The sequence below is a fragment of the Ursus maritimus genome, unplaced genomic scaffold (genome assembly GCF_017311325.1).
Source record: "Ursus maritimus isolate PB19 unplaced genomic scaffold, ASM1731132v1 scaffold_1, whole genome shotgun sequence".
Lineage (NCBI taxonomy): Eukaryota > Metazoa > Chordata > Mammalia > Carnivora > Ursidae > Ursus > Ursus maritimus.
Window position 1 is genome coordinate 18,214,569 of NW_024423343.1, and position 15,157 is coordinate 18,229,725.

Genomic DNA, 15,157 nt, shown 5'->3' on the forward strand with positions numbered 1-15,157 from the left:
GAGGAATGTAGGATGCTTCTAAGTTTTTAACGTAAGCACGTGGGTAGAAGACTTGGAAGCCTTAGGACAGAAGCATTTTTGGCAGGGAGCAGGGTGAGAGTGGGACATTGGGAGTTTTACTTTGAATGTGTGATGTTTGAGATGTCTCACAGGCTTTCAAGTGGGAATGTCAAAAAAGCAAATAAGCATGTGAGTCTGATATTCAGAGAAGTCCTAAAGGACATATAAATTTGAGACTTATCAGCACATAGTTGATATTTCTTTCTATTTTATTCTTTCTGTTTGGTTTGTGAATGTATACACTCTAGTTCTATTCATTTTTTAATAACCCTAAAATGTTACAGTAACTTTTTATTAAGGACATTTAAAAATACACCAAAAGGTAGAGATAATATAATAAAACCCCATATACTCCTCACTTACCTTCAACAACTGCTCCTTCAGGGAGAAAAACAAGTGGAAGAAAAGAGAGAGCTTGGGACTAAGCTATGAAAAACACCCATTAGGGGTAAGCCATCAAAGACCATCAAGAAGGAGTGGCTGGGACGGAGAGCGGAGTGTGTCACTGAAGCCAAGAAGGAAGTGTTTCAAGGAGGAAGGTCAGCTTCCTCAAACATTGGTGAAAGGCTGAAAAAGAGGTAAAAACATGACCTTTGACTTTGGCCAGTTGGGAATTACTAGAGATTTTGGCAAGAACATCTCAGTAGAGCATATGAACCAAGCCTGTGTGGACAGTGAGGAGGACAGAAGATGTGAAGATATCCTGTTGGAAAGATTGTGCTGTGAGAAGGAGAACAGCTGGTAGATGCTTCAGTCTAAAAAAAAAAAAAAAATGGAAGGATGTGCACTAAGGCTCAGCTCCACCTTTCCCAGATGGAATCAGTGGAGACAGTTTAAATTTTGAGGACCTTGCTGCACGGCTCCAAGACAGAGGTGAGACTCTGGGAAGAGGTTAGAAAAGATGGAGAAAACCAAGGGCAAGGGGAAGAGGGAGAGAGATCCAAAGAGAGTGGTCTGCTGGACACCCTTGTAGGGTAGACAGACTAAGTGGTGATTCAACTGGAAAAATGAAGAAGTGTCTGGCATTATCTGCTAGATGCTGTACATTTACACGAATGTCCAAGTTTTTGGGATGCCTGGGTGGCTCAGTTGGTTAAACGTCTGCCTTCAGCTCAGATCATGATCCCAGGGTCCTGGCATGGAGCCCGGCATCAGGCTTCCTGCTCAGCGAGAAGTCTGCTTCTCCCTCTGCCCCGCCCCCTCCTTGTGCTTTCTCACCTGTGCACACACACGAGCTCTCTCTCTCTCTCTCTGTCAAATAAATAAATAAAATCTTAAAAAAAAATGTCCAAGCTTTCAATCTGGTAATATGGATTGCTACCTGTACACCCAACCAGACATTATGGCCCTAATTCAGGAGATATATACACACTCATGGTCATGTGCACACATGCACCAGCGTACACACACACACACACACACACACACACAAAGACAGAGGCAGAATCTGTATTCCACTAACATAACTTGGACTTTTCTCCCTGCACCCTTGTCTTCTCCATCTTGCCTGACAGAAGGGGTTATAAACTCCTTGCTAAGGGTCAGGGTAACACACATATGTTACAGTTGACCATATGATGGTAAATGGTAGACTGGATAATTTGGAGCAGCTTGCTGTCCTTCCTAAAGAGTAGCCACCACCCAGCTCCATTTGTTGCCCTACTGGTGTCCTACTGCTGTTGTATCAAGTTGCTACAGATTTAGAAACTTAAAACAATACAAATTTATTATCTTATAGTTCTGGAGATCAGAAGTCAGAAATAGATCTTATGGGGATTATAACACTCTGTTTTATAAGAAAAATATTTATGTAGTTATTCAGATGACCAAAATATATTCCTCATATATATTTGGTCTTTGTCTAGGATTCCTGGCTCACAGCTGCTAAAACCCTTGGAATTTCATCAGCGTTGAGGGTGATAAAGATATCTTCTGTTATGCTAATGAGGTGACGTTTGGAAAGCACCTAAGGTTGGGGGCTGGGTGCCAGTAGAGCCAACCAAGTGTTAGAGGGTTGGAACTTTCAATCCCGTCTTCACCTTCAGAGAGGCGAGAGGGGCTGGAGAGTGAATGCAAACACCATGGTCAATGATTCCATCAACCATGCCTCCATAGGCATGTATGTAGTGAAGCCTCCATAGAAACCCAAAAGGATGGGGTTTGGAGGGTTTCTAGGTTGGTGAACATGTGGAAATACTGGGAGAGTGGCATGCCTGGAAAGGGTATAGAAATTCCTTGTTCTTTCCCCACATCTTGTCCTATGCATCTCTTCCATCTGGCCATTCCTGATTTATATCCTTTTATAACAAACCAATGATACAGTAAGTGAAACGTCTCTCTGATTTCTGTCAGCCACTCCAGAAAATTAATCGAACCCAAGAGGAGATCATGGGAACCTCTAATTTATAGCCAGTTGGTCAGAAGCCCAGGGAACAACAGGGATGCTGGAGAGGCAGTCATATAGGACCATACCCTCAAATTGTGGAATCTGAAGCTATCTCTGGGTAGGTAGTGGCAGAATTGAGTTGAATTCTTAAGACACCCTGCTGGTGTCTGAGCATTGTTTGGTGGCGTTTGTGGAAGCCCTCCCCACACCACCCCCACTGGAATTAATACCAGAACCTATTCAGGTATAAATAACCTCGAGGTGTTGGCAGAGTTGCCTTCCTTCTAGAGACTCTAGAGGAGAATCTGTTCCTTGCCTTTTCCTTCTTCTAGAGGCTGCCCATATTCCTTGACTCATGGCTTCCTTCCATCTTGAAAGCCAATAATCACATCACTTTGACCTCTGCTTCTGACCTCTCCTTTCCTGACTCTGGCTCTCCTGTCTCCCTCTTCCACTTATGAAGACCTTTGTGATTATACTGGGCCCACCCAGAAAATGTAGAATAATCTCACCTCAAGATCTTTACCTTAGTCACATCTGCAGTCTTCTGCCAGGTAAGATAACGTAGTCACGGGGTCCAGGGATTAAAGGCGGACATCTTTGGGGGACTATTAACTCTGCCTATCACAGTTGCTAAATGGGAATGGAGGCCTGAAATACAGCCAGATCTTCCAATTCTTTCAAGATAAGCTAGAAATCTGGATTTTTATATGACCATGCAGAAAAAGTTAACACAGCAGCTTGAGACTGCTCCTTAGAAAGATCTGCTTGTAAGATTGGCCCTTGGCTGGCATCCGAGAACTTGGTTCTTAGAGGGTTTTCAGTCAATGGTCAAAGGATCAGAGTGGTTTGTTGTGCCTGGACTGTGTGTGTAAAGAATATGGTTGATGTTGTGGGGCCCCTGGGTGGCTCAGTCGGTTAAGCATCTGACTCTTGATTTCATCTCAGGTCATGATCTCAGGGTTGTGAGATGGAGCCCCGCATTGGGCTCCATGCTGGGCATGGAGCCTGCTTAAGATTCTCTCTCTCCCTTTCTCTCTGCCCCTCCCTCTCTCTCAAATAAATAAATAAATCTTAAAAAAAAAAAAAGAATATGGTTTATGCTGAACAGCTGCTTTTCTTCTAGGAGTCTGGAATTTGGGTGTGTGCAAGGCAGGGGTGTCTACATGACCAGCCTTCACTATAAACCTTGGGTGCTGAGTCTCGAACAGGCTTCCTTGGGCGGAACCACTGCAGGGAAATGTTGCTCCATTTTCAATTTGGAGGAAGAGAATGCTGTGTGAGCCCTCCTGGGAGGGAGAGGGCTTAGATTCCTTCAGATTCTCCTGGTGTCTTTTCCCCTTATAATCCAGCTGGGCAGCGTTCCTATATCACTGTAATAAACCTTAACTGGGGGTTTATTTAGCAACTTTATGCTGAGTGCTTCTAGTAAATCTCCTGACATGGGGGGGGTGGGGTCTTGGGGATGCCCCAGCACAAGAGGTAGTTCCTGCTTTTTCTCATATTCTACACACTATGGGGGTGAACACTGTGTGGGTCAAACAACACAATTCTGAGAAGGAACTTGACCTCTAGGCTGCCAGTTTGCAACTTCTGGCTTCCTAGAGTTCTACCCTAATTTTATTCCCATCTCTGAAGTGAAACAATTCTTCTGACACACATTTAGCAAATGCTCACTGTGCGCGAAGCACTATGCTAGGATCTAGGGACGCAAAGATGAATAAGATCCAGTCCTTACCTGGAATGAGTTTGCAGTTTCTAAGACGGATGTGTACACGAATAACTGCAGCCTGGAGTGCTAGCGCGCTAAAGCAGATGAGTAAGGTGCTCTAAGAATCCATTCAGCTGCTTACGCGGCACTTTGATGTGTATGTGCACATCCCTAAATTCATCTGGTCCTCACACTCTGAAGTTATCCCTGTTTCACAAAGGGAGAACCTGATCCTGAAGGTCAAAAGAGTTTAGGATTTTGCCTGAAAGAGCTCAGGTCTTTTTACCATACTCATTCTGCTGGGATTGGGGGTGCACAAGGGAAAAGGAGGGCCCCGGAAGGTGTGCAAGAGACCATAGGTTCTATAATCACGGAGGGTCCTTGCTCTGTAGAGACCATGACCCCATTTCCCAAAGCAGCCTCACTATATGTCCTTGCCCCTTTCCGTTTTTATGCATGAGTCTTGTTCTCCCAACCATATGGCAAGTGCTTAGGGAAGAGAGACCTTGTCATGCTTCACTGTGTTCCTTTCCATGCCTTCCTTGCCCAAGTAAGGTGTCAATTAGCTATTTTGTTGGTAGGAAGTTGCCATTGCTAATTATTTTAGCCTACTGTGTTGTCATGTCAGACAACCTGGTCCTAGGAAACACTATGGTAGGAGAGGCAGGTGAATCTTTTCCAAGGGACTAGCCTGGGAGACAGGTTTCTTCAGGGTATGCCAATGGGCTCACGGGGCACTTCTTGATGATTTCTCCAGCGAAGGGAGGGAGACAGCTAGAAAATTTAAGGCGTGTAAGGGAAAGCAGAAGTAGATGGAAAAGGGGCATCTTTATGGCTCAGTTGGTTAAGCGGCTTCCTTCCGCTGGGGTCATGATCTCAGGGTCCTGGGATTCAGCCCCATATCACGCTCCCTCCTCAGCAGGGAGTCTGCTTCTCCTTCTCCCTCTGTGCTTTCTCTCCCTCTCTTTCCCTCAAATAAATAAATGAATAACATATTTTTTTAAAAAAAGTATAGGGAAAAGCCCATTCTTGCAAGAAATGGAAATGAAATGTGGAAAGAAGGAATAACTGCTGTGGAGGCCTCTGCCTGAGCGCTAAGGGCGTTAAGATGCAGGTCGCAGATCCTGGCCATGCCGGCGAACAGAAGATGGAAAAGTCAAAATCAGCTATCATATCAGAATCTCCACTTTCTTTTTTCTTCTTCAGAGTCAACACACATTTTGATTCCTCACAACAATGCTTTCAGTATGGAATCATCGTCTCCTTTTCACCGATGAATATGCCAAGGACTTGATGAGGTTAGGTCACCTGCCCAAGGTCACATAGGGCAGGCCGGATGCGAATCCTAGTCCCGAGGGCTTTCGCCCAGAGCTCTGGTGGTTCTGGCAGCGGGGAAGCGGGCAGGTGGCAGTGGCGAGGGCTCTCTAATAGTGACGGCGTTGATGACGGGGCCACTGACCCGCGTGCAGCCAGCGAGCCGTGCCAGATTCCTGGGGTCGGTCCTGGCAGACAGGCTGCGGGGCTTGGCTCTGTGGGATATTCTGAGGGATCGGCACCCTGGGGCTCAGACTGTGCAGCTCCTGGTCCTCGGCCGCCCACAGGCATTGGCGAAGGCCAGCCGTCCCGGCCGAGGACCAGCAGGCCGTGTGCCGTTGTAAGGGGTTCCCCCGGGACTGGCCGGAGCCTCCAGGGAGTCAGGGAGGGGAGGGGGGGACGGGCGAAGGCCCGCTGCTGCCACCTCGCAAGGACAGCTTCTACAGCGCCCGGCCTAAATCAGAACACCTGGGCGATGGGCACTTCCATGACTCAGGTGCAGGCGAGATGCGCCCTGGCACCGCTCCCTGCGCCCCTGCAGTGGAGATCGGGAGCCCAGGGTGTCGGCTCAAAATCTGGAGCGAAGGGGTTAGGGCCGGATTGCTACACCTAACCCAAGTCCGACAGGTGAGAGACCAGGACAGGGCAGGGGGAGGGGACCCGCCCTGGCCCCACCCCTCGGGGGGGGGGGCTGCCAACCATTCGGGGGCGTGGCCTCCGGGCCCGCTCAGCCCCTAGTGGGCGAGCGCAGCGCGCGGGCCCCGCCCCCCGCCTATAAGATCTGTGCGGCACTGCAGCTAGCGCAGTTCTCACTGAGACCCGTCACCCGGACTCTACGTGAGACCCACCGCCCGGACTCACCATGGTGAGTGCGGTCCCGCGGGCATCGCGCCCCTCCCCTTATTGCTCTTCTCCTTCGGGACCCTCCATCCCGGGATGCTTGGACCCCACGTCCGACGTTCCGGGTCTGGAGGAGGTGCGAGGGTTTGTGCATTCCCCCACCCCCACTCTCTTCTGGTGACTTTGGCCGAGCAGTGCTGTCCACTTTTGGAGGCTGGGGAAGGGGGATGGAGTGGGGTGGGATTCTTCGCTTAGCTGAGAGGAATCCTTCTGGAAATCGCCTCCTGCTCCACCAGGCATTTGTGCCCTAACCCTCCTGAAGGGGAGTTGCGATCCCGCGCCCAGTCCTTTCCGCGGATGAGGGAGACCCGCTGGGCTGCCCTCCGCCCCTAGCCGACCCCGACCCCGACCCCCGCTCCCTGGATCTGAGCGAACACGTGCTTAGCCCAAGAAGGTGGTAGGGGGTCAGATTACTTGGTCCAGCGTCCCCTTTTCCTCCGACTGTGTGTGCATCCCTCCTACTCACAGCACCCCCCCAGTGACTCAGCACCCCGCTTCTGAGCCGGGAGGGGTGGCGGGAATGGGGTTCGGAGTTGTGAGGCGAGCCGGCCGCTCTCCAGCCGGAGCCGAGTGAACGGACGGGCAGAGACAGCTGGCGCTGAGCGAGAGCGCGGGCCCAGGCCAGGTTGGGGGGAGGGGACAGAGGTGTGTGTAGGGGGGTGGTATTTATAGCCCAGGAACGGGGGCCGAAATCCAATCTTCACTTTCGGCTGGGATGTAACTGGAAAGAATCTAGAAGGGGGGCGACTGCAGGGCCCGGGTGCAGGATGGCGCTCACCCTCTGCAGGGCAAGGCGGGTTACCTCTGGGGCCTCACCGCAGGTTCCGCTTCCTTTTCTGGGTATTTGGAAACCGTCACCCCGCCATTTCGGTGTTGGAAAGGGAGGCTGCGCGGCCCCTGCGCAGCACAACTTTGGCTCTTTAGGGGTTAATTTCACACTGGCAGGGATGAGCCTAAGGCAGCGAGTGCCCCAGTGCCCACAACCCTTATTGCCTGCGCCTGCCATCTGCACTCTCTGCTATTTCTGTGAGGGCTGCACGGTGGATGAAGGTGGTGAAGACACCCAGAGTGCGGGGGTGGAGGCGGGGAGAGGAGCCAGCTGGGATTGATCCCCAGAGCCAGATGGGATTTAAAGGTGGGGGAGAGGGCATCCTGATGGCCAGTGTGTGTGGTCAGTTGATGCCAGACCAGAAGGCTGAGACATCCCTGCAGCCCACTGGAAAGAAAGGGGGAGAGGGTTATAAGAAATTCTAGTCGTTCACCTTCAAAGAGGGCTTCTAGCTATAAACTCATGCTTCTGGAAAACCTGCTCCTTTTCAGGCTTGAGAAGGTGGCTCTGGGAGTAGAAAGCTGGAAACAGCCGAGAAGTCGTGTCCTTGTCTGTTACTGCAGTGTCTGCCTGTCTTTCATAGGCACTTGCCCTCTCTGTCCTCCCTGAGTGTCTTGTGAGTGTGGCAGGGTCATGTGGAGCCACAGCTCTTACCTGACAAGGTCTGCACAGAGAAGGGGACTAATAAGGGATTGGTTTGCCCTACTGGGTGCCTCCAGTCGTTAAGTCCTATGTAGGGGAGCCTGGGCAGGCTGCCAGCCTCCTCTGACCTCTGCCCAGCCCCAGGCCTCCACTTTTGCCATTCTAGCTGGTAGGTGATAGGGTGGAAGAGAGGCTCAGGAGGGGAGGACTGCAGATGTGGTGCTTATGCTGTGTCCCCTCTCTTTATCCCTCAGCGCGAATGCATCTCAGTCCATGTGGGGCAGGCAGGTGTCCAGATGGGCAATGCCTGTTGGGAGCTCTACTGTCTAGAACATGGGATCCAGCCTGATGGGCAGATGCCCAGCGACAAGACCATCGGTGGAGGGGACGACTCCTTTACCACCTTTTTCTGTGAAACCGGTGCTGGGAAGCATGTGCCCCGGGCCGTGTTTGTAGACCTGGAGCCCACTGTAATTGGTGAGTTGAAGATGGGGTGGAATTGAAGGGAGCAGACAGTGACTCTAAGCTTCTCTCTGGAGAGTTCGTGTCTAGACCAGCTTTCCTGGCCCTACAAACTCTTTGCCCTGTTTGCAGCTGAGGAAGGGAGGCTGACTGTGGGCTAGCCTGGGTGGTGGGTCTGGGTTTCTCACACACTGGTATCACAGGCTTGCAGAAGGACGAGCTCTTCCATACATCTGACCGCAGCTACCGCACTGGGGGAGGGAGATCCCTGCTGAGTGCAGCCTTGTGGTTTGTGCCCTAATGATGTGTTTGTGCCCTTCCAGATGAGATCCGAAATGGCCCGTACCGGCAGCTCTTTCACCCAGAGCAGCTCATCACTGGGAAGGAGGACGCTGCTAACAACTATGCCCGTGGTCACTACACCATCGGCAAGGAGATCATTGACCCAGTACTGGACCGGATCCGCAAACTGGTGAGAACTTGGGATGGAAGGGAGGGGGCTTTTGAGATGATGCTAATGGTCAGGAACAGTTTTTTTCAGGATCCATTTTGGGGAGTCATCTCTAATTTTATGGGTTCCAGAGCATGCTGCTGCTATGAGATAGTTACTAGTCTCTGCCCTGACTCCTGAAAGATTTTAGGCTTTGTGGAGCCAGAAGGTAGAGTTCCTCAGGCCCCTGGCCTACCTACACTGTTCTTTCTCTTTCCTGCCTTTCAGTCTGACCAGTGCACAGGACTTCAGGGCTTCCTGGTCTTCCACAGCTTCGGAGGGGGCACCGGCTCGGGCTTCACCTCACTCCTGATGGAGCGGCTCTCCGTTGACTACGGCAAGAAATCCAAGCTGGAGTTCTCCATCTACCCTGCCCCGCAGGTGTCCACAGCCGTGGTGGAGCCCTACAACTCCATCCTGACCACCCACACCACCCTGGAGCACTCGGACTGTGCCTTCATGGTGGACAACGAGGCCATCTATGACATCTGCCGCCGCAACCTGGACATCGAGCGCCCCACCTACACCAACCTCAACCGGCTCATCAGCCAGATTGTGTCCTCCATCACGGCCTCCCTGCGCTTCGACGGGGCCCTCAACGTGGACCTGACCGAGTTCCAGACCAACCTGGTGCCCTACCCTCGCATCCACTTCCCCCTGGCCACCTACGCGCCGGTCATCTCAGCGGAGAAGGCCTACCACGAGCAGCTGTCGGTGGCAGAGATCACCAACGCCTGCTTCGAGCCTGCCAACCAGATGGTGAAGTGTGACCCCCGTCATGGCAAGTACATGGCCTGCTGCCTGCTGTACCGGGGCGACGTGGTGCCCAAGGACGTCAACGCCGCCATTGCCGCCATCAAGACCAAGCGCAGTATTCAGTTTGTGGACTGGTGCCCCACGGGCTTCAAGGTGGGGATCAACTACCAGCCCCCCACCGTGGTGCCCGGGGGCGACCTGGCCAAGGTGCAGCGCGCCGTGTGCATGCTGAGCAACACGACGGCCATCGCCGAGGCCTGGGCCCGCCTGGACCACAAGTTCGACCTGATGTATGCCAAGAGGGCCTTTGTGCACTGGTACGTGGGTGAGGGCATGGAGGAGGGGGAGTTCTCAGAGGCCCGGGAGGATATGGCTGCCCTGGAGAAGGATTACGAGGAGGTGGGCATCGACTCCTATGAGGACGAGGATGAGGGAGAAGAATAGAGCAGCTGCCTGGAGCCCACTCACTATGTTTATTGCAAAATCCTTTCGAAATAAACAGTCTCCTTGCACGGTTTCTTGTCCCCTCTGTGAGTGCTTGAGCTTCTGCTGCCTTCCTCTCTGTGCTGCTGCCGCCCGCTGCTTCTGCTGCTGCCCTCATTCTTTGCTGCCTATGACCCTTTTCCCTTCCGTGGCTGAAGGTGAGACCTGCCAAGGGGTCCTTGCCAGGCCGGAGGAAACGTGACCCCAGGGACCTTGATGTAAGACCCCAGGGGTGCCCAGGATGGTAGAGAGGAAATGAGGACTGACTCCCGGACCTGTCGTCCAGCCACAAGCTGTTGAAAGATACAAGTTCTCACTTCCTTTCCAAGTAGGAGTTTAAGCCCAGCAGTTTCTGTATTTGAGTGAGACTGCTACTCTGTTTTTCCTGCTGCTTCTGCATTCACTGACTCTGGAAGCTTGGCCCGGGCACCTCTGTGTGAGATGAGGGCCTGGGAGTGGGGCTGGGCTGGCCCACAGTTCCTGGGCATGGAGCCTAGTCATGAGTTTGGGGGATGGGAGGGGACAAGGGCCATCTCCTAGAGTTGTTTGTGTCACCGCACCTCTGAGTAGCTTCGCACAGCTGTCTCTCCTGCTGCATTGCTGGGGCCTAGGGCTGTGCCATTAAAAGTCAGGTTGTCTCCCCTCTGTTTGTTCTTTCTTTCTGGCCTCAGCTTCTATGCTAGCGGGGGGAGCCTCCCGCCGGGGCCCTCGGGAAAATTCCAACATTGCTAATAGGCACCCCAGGACCCACATCGACGTCAGCACATGGGGGTGAGCATGGCTGGGGTGGGGGAGGGGGGGAAGAAGCTTCAAACTTGGGAGCAGGAGATGTCAGCCCTGCCCTTCCCTTCCCCTCCCTGGTGATTCAGGGACGCAGTGCCCTTCCCTAGGGAACAGGTTTCAAGCCCAGCAAAGGCAGGGCCCCTGTTTACTCAGCAGAGTAGGGCAGGAAGTGGCAGCTGGATACTGCCACACCACACTGGCCTCATTAATCATTAACCATGTGTGTGCTAGAACCCTCTGGGAGAAACTGTGGGCCAAATGGCTGCCACTGCCACTCCCCTTGCCCCCAGGCTGAGGCTGGGAGAGACTTGTGAAGTTGTTGTCCAAAAGCTTCCTCAGGTGTCTCCACCCAGAAGCCCTTGCCTGGCAAACCGGCTGGGCTGCTTTGACTCAGCGACCCACTCCTGGGAATGAAGGAAAGAACAAATTGGATGTGCTTCGGGGGCGCCCTGGTCCCAATTCTTAGCATAGAAGCCAGGATGATCCAGAACAGCTTTAAGTCTTTGACTAAGACAAGCTAGAGCAGAACTGCCTCCTCCCAGCTAGCCAGATCGAAGGTAAAGACACCTGCCTCCTTAGGCGGACTGCCGATGTCATGCCATTCCTCACTACACCAGTCCCTCTTCCCAGTCTGTTCCCTTGGAAATGGCAACCAGACCTCGGGCCCCTGGCACCTCTTCTCTCTCACTCCAGGAATGATGAGACTAAGATCCACACCAAGCTGCTTTCACTTTATTCTTCTATTTATACATTCTCCTGCTCCCAGATGTGAAGGCAGACCATGATGTAAGCTCAGCAGTCCTGCTCAGAGCCTTTCTAGATTCTATCAGTTTCCCATTCCCCATCTCCCACCCTCGTCCACCCCAACTCAGTCAGTTCCCCTGTCCAGTTGTTGCTCTTGGAGGGAAGAGAGAAGAAGCAGAGAAATAAGACTGAGTTGACTGTCCCCATCCACCTGTCCCCAACGACAAGACAGCAGTCCTGGAGAGACTGGATGGAGATTCTAATGAGGGACGGGGGCCTCCTTCCAAGGCACAAGGGCCACCTTCTCAACGCCGCCACTGGTTTGTTCAGATCTGGGTGGTGTGCTGGTCTGAAGCTGGGGGTTGCAGTGCCTCCAACTGACTGAGGAGGAGAGAAATGGGAGGGCGCTCCTGGGGGTCTACGGTCATCATTGAGGTCAGCAGCTGCCGCAAGGCTGAAGAATGCCTGTGGAAGGAGACGGGCAGGGTGACTGGAGGATCCCCATTCCCCGTGCTAAGGTTCCAAGTCCACGAATGTCAGGGAGGAGTCTGAAATGTTTGGTGCCCCTTTGATTGCTCACCTGGGGCTCTGCGGAATGCTGAGTTGGTTCTGCACAGCAAGGGCCACGCTGTCACCCTTCTGGAACACCATGTCATATGGGCCTTCCCCAAACATCATGGCATATAGCACGCAGCCTAGGGACTGAGCATAACTTGGTTATTCCTTGACAGGACACCAATGGAGGGGATAGCGCTCCTCTTCATTCTGTAGTGACAGGTGACTACATAAGCTAAAGAGTACACTGACCTCGGCCACACACCACCACCAGGGTCCAGAGCAACCACCAGTTGGCTGGAGGCTTCTGCACCCCTTGCTTAGCCACTGCCTTCAGCCCTGACACTTAGCTGTACTCGCTCTGTTCACAGGGCAGGATTATACCACTTCCTGAGCAACTGAGTACAGTGTCAGTGACAGTTCCCAGGCAGGAAGTTGAGGGGGATGGGGACATACACGGTTCCTGGGGCCCCATGCCCAGGAAACCAAAGGCCTGCTCCTCTGCCGCGCAGCAGGTGCAGAGCAGTGCTCCTCCCCACCCACGTGCCCAGCCACACGCTCCTCACCCAGACGTCAGTCCGCTCGTCGATGACACAGTGGCTCTGCACGGAGAAGAGCTCTGGGGCCCGGTAGGAGATGGTACATCGCTGGGCTGCCCAGTCCTGGAACAGTGGCCCCACAGCTCAAACGAGGGGCACAGGTCATACTCATGTGACCAAATTGGGGGATGCAAGAGAAAAGGCTGAGGACGGGGAACAGGAGGGCAAAGGAACCTGGACACTCTTTTACCTGCAGGGCCAGAGCCTGGCGGGAGCCCTCCACATGGATGCAAGCTTGATTCATGGAACCCAAGTCCATTAAAACCGGCTGCCCTTCATCTCCAAGCAAGATATTGGTGGGCTTCAGGTCCCTGTAGGGAAGTGGAAATGGCTCATGAGCATTCCTGAATAGGGAGGCTAGAACCCCTGGGGGCAAAAGAATCATGGGGACTGTTCCTTGGGAGGAGAGCAGAGACCTCTCATTACTTTTCCTGAGGCTCTTCCTTTCTACCCCATAAGCATACAGGGCCCCTCCCACTGACCTGTGTGCATAACCTCTGGCATGAATGGCCTCAAGGCCTCTGCAGATACCCAGCAGCAGCTGAAGGATTTTCTCTTCAGTCAAGAAGTTGCCTTTGTCCTTCAGCCTTTCTATCTCGTTCCACAGCGTACCCCTCTGCAACACAAGTTTCCCCACGGTTGGACATGTTTTCTGAGTCTCTCCTCCCTTGGCCTGATCCCTTCCCTGCATCACAGCCTAGCAACTCTTTCCCCCCACACACTACACACCTCACAGTCCTCCTTGGGTTCCCCTAAATTCCAAATCTGAAGCGGTCAAACCCAGGACATGGTCTCTGCTTCCTAACATGCTTGACTACTCACACAGCCCTTGGTAGATGACTCTGTTGCAAGCCCCTCCATTGCTAGGAGACTTTCTGACCTTGAAGAAGGGTAGCAGCAGCCAGGCCTCATGTTTAGTGCCCCGCTCCCTCAGACAATAAGCCACAAGGCGAAGGATGTTGGGGTGATGGAAGAGGCGATGCATGTCTGCTTCTCGTTGGGCCTCCTCCCGATCCTGCTGCTCGTGACACAGGATCCGCTTCAGGGCGTAGAAGTGTCCATCATGTAACCCCTCCACTAGGTCCACATAGCTGAACCCACTGTGGGCCAAAGGGGTCAGTGAAGGACCACGGTCATCTCCCACACTGCTTGGACCCAGAGGAACTCCCTGGGGGAGAAGGTGAGGGGGGTATCTTTCCCAGTTAGCAAGAAACCCTCCCAAGATGTAGCTTCAAGAGAAGGCTGAAGATTTTACACTTTGAGTTCAAGAGTAGGTACACAATAATCTTTGAGGTACTTTGGTCATAACCACTGCTCTACACATGGCAAATGTTCCATAAATATTACATGAGTAACAGTCAACTTTTACCAAGTGCTGGGAACCAGGCACTGGGTGAGATGTTTTTTATACGCATTATCTCATTTAATCCTCACAACTCCAGCAGCGACAAAAGACAATTATCTCCATTAAGCAGATGAAGAAATCAGGGCTTTTCAAAGTCACACAAGGTGGATCCAGGAGGCCTGGCTCCGGAATCCACTTTCTTGACTACCATGTCACTAGGCTCTGTCAGATGAGCTAAAGGATAGGTTAAGAGAATAAAACGTTTGTGTCCCTATCATGTGCAGACGGTTGTCCTTCAATCACCAGAACCCTGGGGACTAACTTAGTGATTTCCAAACACTCACCCCTCCCCCAGTTTCTGGATGAAGAGGTAGCGCTTATTGTCAATGATGACAGTTCCCCGAGAGCAGACACACAGCGCGTGGCCCATAGTGTCTCAGTCATCCTCCTCAAGGGCGGTCTGAGGCTGCCGACGGCTTCGTCCAGGTTGGGTGGTCTCTTCCAGGCGATGAGCTGGGGGCCCAGCGGATCATGCTGGAAGGAAAAGAACAGCAGGGTCGTGGGTCAGGCATGATCCAGACGACCCCTTAAGTACCAATGTGGTGGGCTGGCGCCCGGGTCTCGGAACGTAGAGAAAACGGGACTTAGCGACGCCAGCTCCAAGAAGGCTGGGGTCAGGTGCCTTGAAGCCTCCAGCCACGCAGAGACTGCAAGGCCGCTTCCTCCAACCCCAGCCCACCTTTGAGCCGCCCGCTCCCACGGCCGTCGGGCCGCCTGCAGGGCAGAGGGTAGTTCCGCGGGATGCGAGGTCCAGGCCCACCCCTGGCAGGGCCCACCACTGGGAGAGCCCACCCCCCGCCTCGGCGCGCAGAAGCCCCCGGACAGCCAGCCGGGACTCCCCACTGACCTGGCTCGGGCTGGAGAGAAGCGCCGGGAACCGGAAGAAGTGGCTACGTCATCAGGCCGCGCCGGCGTAACGGCCCGCGGTATCCTAGCAACCGCTGGGCATCAGGATAATGTGGGGGCGCGGAGCTGAGAGGCCGGGGGCGGGCTAAGCCTGGGGGAGGACGGGTCCCAGGACCCGGGTGAGGGTTCCAC

The 15,157-nt window shown here is 53.2% G+C and overlaps 3 protein-coding genes across 9 annotated transcripts in view; 1 reads left to right on the forward strand and 2 right to left on the reverse strand.

Annotated features, from left to right (window-relative positions):
• Nucleotides 1-410, reverse strand: part of DNAJB2 (DnaJ heat shock protein family (Hsp40) member B2) — a 23,398-nt gene extending 22,988 nt beyond the window's left edge. For all 5 annotated transcript variants that reach the window (XM_040640223.1, XM_008690430.2, XM_008690428.2 and 2 more), the window contains exon 1: nt 404-410. In XM_040640223.1, coding sequence (XP_040496157.1) covers nt 404-408 — 5 coding nt within the window. In that variant the 5' untranslated portion in view covers nt 409-410. The remainder of the gene's footprint in view (nt 1-403) is intronic.
• A 5,824-nt stretch (nt 411-6,234) lies between these two features.
• Nucleotides 6,235-10,062, forward strand: LOC103662744 (tubulin alpha-4A chain). Its single transcript, XM_008690431.2, has 4 exons — nt 6,235-6,336; nt 8,097-8,319; nt 8,628-8,776; nt 9,023-10,062. Exons 1-4 carry the CDS (start codon nt 6,334-6,336, stop codon nt 9,992-9,994), a joined length of 1,347 nt encoding a protein of 448 aa, XP_008688653.1. The 5' UTR covers nt 6,235-6,333; the 3' UTR covers nt 9,995-10,062.
• Nucleotides 10,063-11,526: 1,464 nt separating this feature from the next.
• On the reverse strand, nt 11,527-15,029 carry STK16 (serine/threonine kinase 16). Of its 3 annotated transcripts, none has more exons than XM_008690432.2 (8): nt 14,967-15,029; nt 14,404-14,593; nt 13,595-13,814; nt 13,197-13,330; nt 12,905-13,025; nt 12,682-12,777; nt 12,141-12,262; nt 11,527-12,025 (listed from the first exon to the last, which is right to left on the reverse strand). In XM_008690432.2, the coding sequence occupies exons 2-8, from the start codon at nt 14,487-14,489 to the stop codon at nt 11,887-11,889; spliced, it is 918 nt and encodes a 305-aa protein (XP_008688654.1). In that variant the 5' UTR covers nt 14,490-14,593; nt 14,967-15,029; the 3' UTR covers nt 11,527-11,886. The 3 variants fall into 3 exon arrangements, with proteins under 3 accessions (XP_008688654.1, XP_008688655.1, XP_040496183.1); XM_008690433.2 differs by lacking the exon at nt 14,967-15,029 and adding an exon at nt 14,799-14,946; XM_040640249.1 differs by lacking the exons at nt 12,682-12,777; nt 14,967-15,029 and adding an exon at nt 14,799-14,948.
• Between the last annotated feature and the right edge of the window lie 128 nt (nt 15,030-15,157).

Bases quoted from the DNA above. Each gene is read 5' to 3' on its own strand.
- LOC103662744 (XM_008690431.2), top strand. The intron at 8,320-8,627 runs GTGAGTTGAAGA...GTGCCCTTCCAG, and splicing joins CCTGGAGCCCACTGTAATTG to ATGAGATCCGAAATGGCCCG. The intron at 8,777-9,022 runs GTGAGAACTTGG...CCTGCCTTTCAG, and splicing joins TGGACCGGATCCGCAAACTG to TCTGACCAGTGCACAGGACT.
- STK16 (XM_008690432.2), bottom strand. From the start codon at position 14,489: ATGGGCCACGCGCTGTGTGTCTGCTCTCGGGGAACTGTCATCATTGAC. The intron at 12,778-12,904 runs GTAAAAGAGTGT...CCACTGTTCCAG, and splicing joins GCCAGGCTCTGGCCCTGCAG to GACTGGGCAGCCCAGCGATG. The intron at 12,026-12,140 runs GTGAGCAATCAA...CTCCTTCCACAG, and splicing joins AGCATTCCGCAGAGCCCCAG to GCATTCTTCAGCCTTGCGGC.